The sequence below is a fragment of the Helicoverpa zea genome, chromosome 11, assembly GCF_022581195.2.
Source record: "Helicoverpa zea isolate HzStark_Cry1AcR chromosome 11, ilHelZeax1.1, whole genome shotgun sequence".
In the NCBI taxonomy this organism is placed as follows: Eukaryota; Metazoa; Arthropoda; class Insecta; order Lepidoptera; family Noctuidae; genus Helicoverpa; species Helicoverpa zea.
The window spans coordinates 7,555,782-7,564,789 of NC_061462.1; the positions used below are offsets into that span (position 1 = coordinate 7,555,782).

The 9,008-nt window shown below is 37.2% G+C and overlaps 1 protein-coding gene across 1 annotated transcript; it reads right to left on the reverse strand.

The window, feature by feature from the left end:
- Positions 1 to 7,588: 7,588 nt before the first annotated feature.
- LOC124634697 lies at positions 7,589 to 8,740 on the reverse strand. The gene has a single exon (XM_047170355.1). It carries the CDS (start codon positions 8,738 to 8,740, stop codon positions 7,589 to 7,591), a length of 1,152 nt encoding a protein of 383 aa, XP_047026311.1.
- Between the last annotated feature and the right edge of the window lie 268 nt (positions 8,741 to 9,008).

A 9,008-nucleotide genomic window follows, 5' to 3' on the forward strand; every position in this document is an offset into this window, starting at 1 on the left:
TATGTGACTTCGTTTTTGGTATATCTATCTCACAGCCAGAGGCAAAAGATGGTCTTTGCTAATGATATAAGGTTAGAGTTAGGATTCAGTTCATAGGTGTGTGAATGCAGTATTTTATTTCTCTCACTTCCGACATCTTTGTTTGTGTATTCGCAACAGTGGGCGAACTTAAAAATAATTCCTTACAGTTTCAGAGCACGTTCGTTCGTTATTTTAGTCTGGCCAATTCCGCAGTCCGCTCCGCACTACGGTGAAATCTGAAATCATTCGCTCACATACACAGGGAAAAATAAAACTCCATATTGCTTGAAGAAAGTTTTATTTTTGTTTCGAAAAAGTTTTCTTTTAGCTAAATGTTTGGTTGAATTTTCTGGATAATATGTTGGAACACCTAGGTAGGATGTAGGTGTAGAACTGTTGGTCCGTGAAATACTTAGAAATTAAGGCCACTGTGAGTTTGGACATGCTTCATGAAGAAAATTAAGCTAAAGCTTTTTGCGCAGAGTGGGAAAAATAAACTAACCTAATATTATAACAACCCAAATGTTTGAAGGTAAATCTTATAAAACTTACTGAAACCATACCAAACTAATACAGTAAATACGAATTGTATATTTTTCTCACAAATGGAGGGGAAACTAGGGCAGAACTTTCCGATAACATGATCAACTTTCCCATATCAAGTGTAACACGTTTTTGTCGCAATACGTCACGGACAAAGTTTGCTGCGACGCAAATATCGACGCTGCCTTGTAAACACAACACGCTGTATACGTATACATACTCCAATATGTTAGTAAAGTATAGGCGCGCATCGAGAGCATAACATCGGCCAATATGCGAATGGGAGACGGCGACAGGCGCCCAATTTGTAAGGGAACAACGACCAATTCACCGACATGTTTTTCGCTGTCTGTATTATTTTTGTATATTTTTTTCGCATACAACACCGGATGAAAAAAATATGTAATCTGGCCTGAGAATTTTGATTACGTATTGTCTGTCATATGTTTGTAATATTGTGTCGTCAGCCGAGCTTTGCGGAATTGGATTTGTTTGTTGATCTCACTCTGACTCTTTTGAATTTCAAATTTTATTTGAAGGCGTTCACATCTTGGTAACACAAGGCGTACTAGTAATAAATTCTTCTTTTCATTTAAAACGATACAGTCAAATATAAGGACCATTCTGTGACAAAATATATATTTTTTATAACACCCTTATCAAAGAAAATGGTACATAAATGACCCAAACTCCGTTCACAGAGCATAAACAAATGATCGTGTGTGGTCCTAACATCAGCAAAATGTGGCATGTAAGATATCGAGCTTCCCAGTTGGCGCGCGAACAAGCGTCCCTCGATTACTCGGTACGAACCAAGGACCGTTGCCAAATGACCCCGCCGTCCCCAAATACCGACATCACTAAGCGACTGTATCAATAAATTTCTTAATTTAATTAAAGTTATTTCTCCTCGTCTCTGAAAGTCGTATCTATAAACAAGATTCCCGCTTTGTGCAACTTTGTCTTGTGTCTCGAATTATGTTCAAATATCATACTTCTAGCTGATTGTAGCACAAAATATATTGCTCACATTACTATCATTGCTCATATGTCTCTCTTTCAAAGATAGAGTAACATTTTTATACATTCATTCATTAAGTAAGTACAAATTATTAAGATTAAAACACGAAAGTTGGATGTTTTATCTCGACTTGAAGTTCTAAGAGCGCGAGTTAATTAAAATTCATGAAATCATACATTTGTATCTAGGTAGACGTTCTGAGCAATTAAGTAAATTAATAAACCTAAAAATGGTGCTTGAGTTGTAGAAAATTTTGATGTACGGTGAGAAACCAGGCTTGGTTATCTCTGTTTACTATCACGTGATGAATACCAAAACAAAAGGAGTTCTTAATTACCAGGTAACATAGATCATCCAAGAGTCAGTTAACTAAATCGTACGCTAGTAATCACGTAAAATGCGTTGGTGGAAAACCAGATACCTACAGATCTATCAATTCACGCCATCAAGCAATCTTCATGCCCATAAAATACACGCAAACTTCAATAAGAGCTACTATTAAAACGATATATCTAGCGTGTGTAAACAGCCTTCATATATTTCAAATTGTAGACATATGTAGGTACTCTAATCTGTCTTCATATTCGACGGTAGGAACTTTGTTTTCTCGTACGGCAAACTCAGATTGCGAAAAATGCTATTGCAATATGCTATCTTGAATTCCCTCAGGAAATGTTCACAAGGGTTGGTTGCAGGTAGGTACTGACGGTTATATTTCGCGTATATTGATAGAAGTCCCAATGGGATTGACTGATGCCTTCTCCCATTTATTGGACACATGTCTCTAATAGAAATATCCAATCAGCTTTGTACTTACGTCGTCATATAAGATGAGCTTGTATATATTTACTAAATCTAGAAATGTAAGAAGATATGCTACGTCAGTTTTTTAGCTAAGGAATTGTACCGTTTAAGGAAACTCCAATCTATCATCTTACAATTTTCTTCTAAGAATGGATTTAAAAACATGACAAGGAAAAACGGATGATTTCATTTAAATCGTGTTCCTGATTAAACGGAACCCCATGCTTTGATTAAACCTTTATTGAAACGGGATCAAGTCTTCCTTATTATTCTATGACTTCCCATCGATTTTTGTTATCCCTTTTTAATGAAACATTTTCCATAATTTGAGGTAATTACTAAAATATTATGTTACATAAATAATAAACAGATCTGACCTTCTTCAATGAGGTACAAGTTGTAGCACCATGTCACGCCCTTCTTTATAGATTTTTATGGCATTTTTCAACTACATTTAATGTGAATTCTAATGTGAACTTAAAAAAAAAGATGCAAATAAATCAAATCCGTGACCTTTATAGTAACTTAATATTTATGCGCCAAACATAACATTAATTCGACGCGGAAACATTTTTCACTATGTCACACCTTGGTACAAGTCATTAGGATTCCTTAGGATTCCCCAATGCCATGGATGCCATTACTCACAAAAAAAAATAACGTTCAACATTCAAATTTGGAACTCATATTATAATTATCTGTATGCGGACTGGCGTCAGCGCCGTTCAAGTTGTCATACATTTCCGATTGCACTGTAATAAATTGAACTGCCATATAATTTTGCATATTTTTGTGCCGGTCATTATACTACGTTATTTTGGTCTGTGGTTTTATTATGTAGTGGGTATTTCATAATGTGGTTTGGTCTTTCAATAAATTCGATGTAAAATTATTTATAGCTTATTATTTACTTAGAAGATCTTCTTAATTTATATAGGAAATATCTTACTTCTAACATCAACAGGTGAATCCACCTATGTAAATCATCATCATCCTCCTGCCCTTATCCTTTATCTTCCTTTATCATCCACGTATGTAGGTAAATATGAATTAATATTTTCCAACAACGGACATGTCGCTTCTCACCGAACCCACTAATTCTCACATCCGATAGCACGTATTAAGGCGCCACAGTACATCGTAATCAGTAATTCAAGTCAGCTAATGCATCCATTTGCAGCTTTGAGTAGCCGCGTCAGTCGGCGCTGTATGGCCGATGTTTTTATAAACTGGCTTCGTCTAGACCGGTGCGATCCGTTGGGAATTTCTATTAGTTTCGTAGTGACGCTACGATATTAACTTACTGTTTAGTTTTCGACTCGCGATTGCCGAAGTAAGCCTAAATTATGGTATTTAGTGTATTTGCATTAACACCACTCGTTGTGTGGTTAAACTGTCTTGTTAGATCCTATTTGCTATTTAAAAGTAAATAATTATAATTTTTGATCAAGCCTTCGATTACTTGTAGTATCTGGAAAACAAAGAAAAAGTTTAAACACCTATCTATGTGTTGAAAAACCCGGTTCTAAATAGAAATATTTCGTTTGTTTTTTCAAGGCGGGACATAACTCTTCTATTTTATGTTGCACAATGTTTTGGTGATAATGAATTTGACCTTTGGATCATTCTTTTGTTTTATAGACACGCCCTTTTATAAGTTATTGGCAACATCTGCCCACTAACACCTGTCAAATTATTACATAGTTATCTAGTATGGAGGTATACAAACAAATAACATTGAAGTCTCCAAAATAAAATGCATACCTGTTTTATATAAAAATAGTTATAAACCCAACTTTGTTCAGAGAACGAATGCCAAGTTCTGTCATAGTGCTTCATGCAAAATGTATTGGAGCCGAGCGTTCGTGAAATTTGTATAAGAAGGGGAATAGTTTCTCTTTGCTCGTGCCCTCTTTCGCTACGAGTTTAATATTTTTCTTATATATTTGTACGTATGTTTGTTTCCCTTTACAATTCAGTAAGGAGCTACCAGATCTAGGTATCTATTAAATGAAAAAGGTGAATGATATTTGGTAATTACATACCTACATTTCTTATACAAAGAATAAGAATGATACTATTTGCAAAAATATAAGAGTGAATGTTGTGCTTGAAAGAACCTGTAAACGTAAGTCTGTATTTAGATATTCAAATAATTATACAATTTTAATAGCCACTGGTCTAGAAAAATGTAGGTAAAATTTTTTTTCTTCATTAGGTACAACCAATTTTCCTAAATGAAAATTTAACCTTTCCTTATTTCTTACGTTTTGTCGGAGCCAAGCAATAAGGAAGTTGTATTTTAAAAATGTACACTACATTTGTCATTTAGGTGAGAATCGCGTGAGAATGAACTATAGTAAGAGAAATTGCTGAAAAAATGTTCTGTCGTGTTTTTTGGCTGGAACAATATTTCATCTCGACTTCATGGGGGTGAAACACGACATTGGGCCGGGTTATTTTTGACTTACCTACCCTTCAGATAGTCTGAATGCATAATTTACTTGTAACTTTCAATATGTTCTATCTTAATATTTCCAATAAACTAGCGAAAAAAAAACAAGACTTGATTGTTTTATTATTAAATTGCATCTGCTTACCGTCCTAACTAATCTACATATAGATTGATTATAAATAAGTAAAATAAAATATAACATAAGCTATCGGGCACCTACACCTCCTGGGGTTTGGCAGTGATATGCTTTTATCAAATTAATTAATATTAGTTATTATCACTGGCATGATCTATTCTATCGAAAAAGCTTAATCAAAAATCCTTTCTGTCAAATCTTTAAAGCAAACTCTCTATCTTTTTCATGTCTTAAATCACAGAACTCATAACGGTCAATTTAAATGCCCATATCAATCCATTACCTTGTCGTGTTTTATGGATTTCAGAGAAAAACGTACTCGATACATTTGCCTAGTATTTCCTTAACATACTTTACCTTATCAGAGATCTATTACTGAGTATCGTGTAACCTAGAAACGGGAGTTATTCTACCTGTGTTTTGCTTATAGGCTGAAACGACGTACACTAGTGTTTTGTTTTTCACAGTTTTTGGACATTAAGGGTCCGTTCAGATAGACCGGGTCGGCGAGCATCGGCGCGCATTTTTCTTTTCACACAGACCGGAGCCGATCGGCTGCGCGAGCATTAAAGAGCATGCAAATGGAGCGAAACGTCAAGAAAAAATACACGATCGGAGCCGGTCGGCTCCTCTTATTATTTCACACCGAGCGCATTCGACCATTCTCAATGACAAAAGCAGTGCGCATGCAAAAATAAACCTTACTTCAAATACTAAGTACTCAATTTTCAACGTGTTAAGAATTTGCTCTGCTCTCCGACCCGGTCTATCTGAACGAACCCTAAAAAGCACTCTTAATAAACAATCTTATAAAGGAGTAAAAAATAAAGGTACTCATTAATACGTATCTACCACAAAACAGGCTTATGTAAAGAGGCTAGGGAATGACGCCATAATGAAATGTCATTCCGTTTGTCGTCACGGCACTTTTCAGTTTTACACAAAGATCACGCTAACAGATTTTTGACATCGCAAATAACCATAATCCAAACCTTTACGTTACATTTATTCCTTACAATTAAAACACAAACATTTACTAACTAGGATGTATACAAACAAAACATCCGTAAGCAGGGTCGCCTAATGACGTCATCTCGATCTACCTGCGCATTACCATACGTCTGGATAAAGGTCTGGGATCACTGGGACCCGAGGGCGAACTTAGTTTGAATGGGCGGTAACTAAAAACTCTTGCTTTATAGGCACACATCCCGGTACAAACGGCTTCGTGATGCGTGGTCTTGCTGCATAAGATTCGCGGATCTGCAAAAAAAAAAATAAATTTTCATTAATATTGTTTGAAAGATATACTTACCTACTAGTTTTTTGTTTGTATGAAAGCTTCTACAGTCACTTTGGTCATGATTTAATGAAAGCCAATGAAATCATTTGACTGACTCCATTTATTTTCAGAAAACATGATGTACCTAAGTACCTACAGGTTAGATAAGATAGATATACAGATAGATATAGGCTTATAGATTCAAAAATTACTAAGTATATGAGCTTAGTTTTCAAATATTAGTTGATTGTAGAACAATGTTTTATTTCACAAACGTTTGTTTTCAAAATATGTATCTATAGAATTTCGATTCCAATACCTGTCTTTCATGGTAATTCACGAACATTAGGTTTTGTTTATTTCGGAAGTTAAAAAACACAGTCTCGTCCATTGTAAAAAAGTAAATAAAACACTTAGATGAAAGAAAACGAAACGGTAGCAATTGTCGGTCGAAAAAAAATATAACAAAGTATTGTTTACCTGTATTATGAATTGGGACACCTTTTTATGAATACAGAAAGTGAAATCTAGTTGAATTCAATTTTGACTTTTTGTCAAAAGTGAAAGCGAAGGCGGCGATTTTTTTTAACTTTTGTAAGAAAAAGAAAAAAAAAAACAGAAATTAGGTTATTATTTTATTTTATTGCCACTGAGTTTGAAGTGTTTTTACAAGGCACTTGCCTTAAAAATACACGTCTCAGAAGAGATGTTAAAATTGATTGGGAATTATTTGCAATTAAAGTTTTTAATAAACTAATTTCACCGATGTTCTTTAACTTCTATATTTGCTCGCTGAAATTCCTGGCACACAAAACTAGTTTTTTAATCAATATTTATTTACAATCAAACTTTTGTTTGGCATAAAAAATGTTACCAATAAAATTCTTCTCGCTCCCGCTTATGTTTGCACCACGTGCCAACCCACACTTCGCTCGAAGTAGTTAGTAGCCGAGCATGAAGGTACAGTACAGCCACAATTATTCCCACTACTATACATGCTAAAGCCTTCGTAGGATGTGCAGAATGCAAATACTTACTACCAACTTTTGTTTTTGTTCGGACCCCTTTGTTTTGTCTGAAACTGTTCGTGTTGGGAACGTTGAAGTTTGGGATATTTTGTTCCTTGCAGACATTTTGATTTCAAATGCTTTGTATGTGTTTTTGTTTTTAGTATAGATTTTATATTATTTATTTTTTTTTATTTTATTTATTTATTTATTCCTTTAATTCAGGCAACTAAGGCCCATAGCACATACAATACATAAACAATAATTAACATTACAATAATAATAAACTAATACATACAAAAGTAAAAAACAATTAAAACTAAGTGTTGACACGAGTAGGCGGTGTCGTGTTGCACTGCGCGGTGTCACGTAGTCTTCCGCGGAATCGCCGGAAAACGACACCTTTCGGCCAAAACTGTTCTTGGAACATGTCGAGATGCTGAGTCGGAACACGCACCACAAACGATTTAGAATTCGTGTTGTGTCTCGGCTCTAACTTCTCGACTCTCAATGTCCAGTTGGTCTTCACACGTATATACTCCACGATCTCCTCGACCTTCGTGGAGTGATGCAGACGCGAAACATACAGCTGCGTCGTAGGTATTGCGGGACGCAACAGCATGTTCGGACCCGTCAATGCAGTTCCGCATCGGTTTCGACTAGATGGCTTCTTCTTTTTCCTCTCCACCTTGATGAAACCATCTGCATCAGCCGTCCCTTTGCCAGGTTCAAGATGAACCGAGCCTTGGGTTACTTCGGGGAGACTCTGGGCTCCCACAATAGCCTTGGTTAGCCGTTGAACGGGATCTTTCTTTACGGCAGCCGAGTAAACACGTCTAGGCTTCGACGTGCTTGCATTTATCGGCGTCCCGACGGCAGGAGACGCGGAGGGGGCGGGGCACAGTTTAGCATCACTAGCAGTGGCGACCGGCGACGAGTGCAATTTTGCTGACGCGGCGCTCAGCGGCGATGCGTTGGCCTGTCCGTGGCGTGTGTTGTCGCTGTTGGCAGGCGCGTGTGACCTACATTCACAATTACGTAATGCTACTACTTCACTGCGTAGATCACTGATGATAGATTGCGATGCTTCCAGCTTCAACTGCAGCTCGACCAGGCTAGACCTCATACTCGTGATGTCTTTTAGGAGCCTGGTGACGTCGACGTGGTCAAACGTGACCGGGGGCAGCTTACGCAACTCCTTTGCCACGAAAGTTGGTACGTCCTCTGGGTCGGTCTCCTTCAATACTTTAATTATATCTTGGAGACTCCTCTCTCCCTTTTCATCCCTCCTGCGGGACGGCATTCGATCTGCCATAAGCAGAGTCTCGTACAGCAGCGTCTTGGCGCTGCGTATCTCCGCCTCAGTGAAGTTTGAGGTGCAGATCTGGGTCACACTGACCTCATCCATGACGTCCAGCTGGTACTGCAGGAACGCCAGGACCTCGTTCGCCACGAGTTCTTCGGAACGCATGGTGTGAAAAAATATGCGGCGACGGCTGACGCCGCGCTCGGCCGAAATTATGAATAATAATTTCTGCGTACGGTGCAGGCGCGTCCGATGTCAACGCTAGTACGCGATGCACTCCACTCATTAGACTGAAAAGAAATATGAAGCGCCTTTATATATGGTTGATCTATTTTGCTTCTTGCACTACATGCCTACATAAGCTCATAATTAAATGTAGAAGTAAATCAAGAGCAAAGCAAGAATAATAAATATTTGTATTACCTTAAGTCCT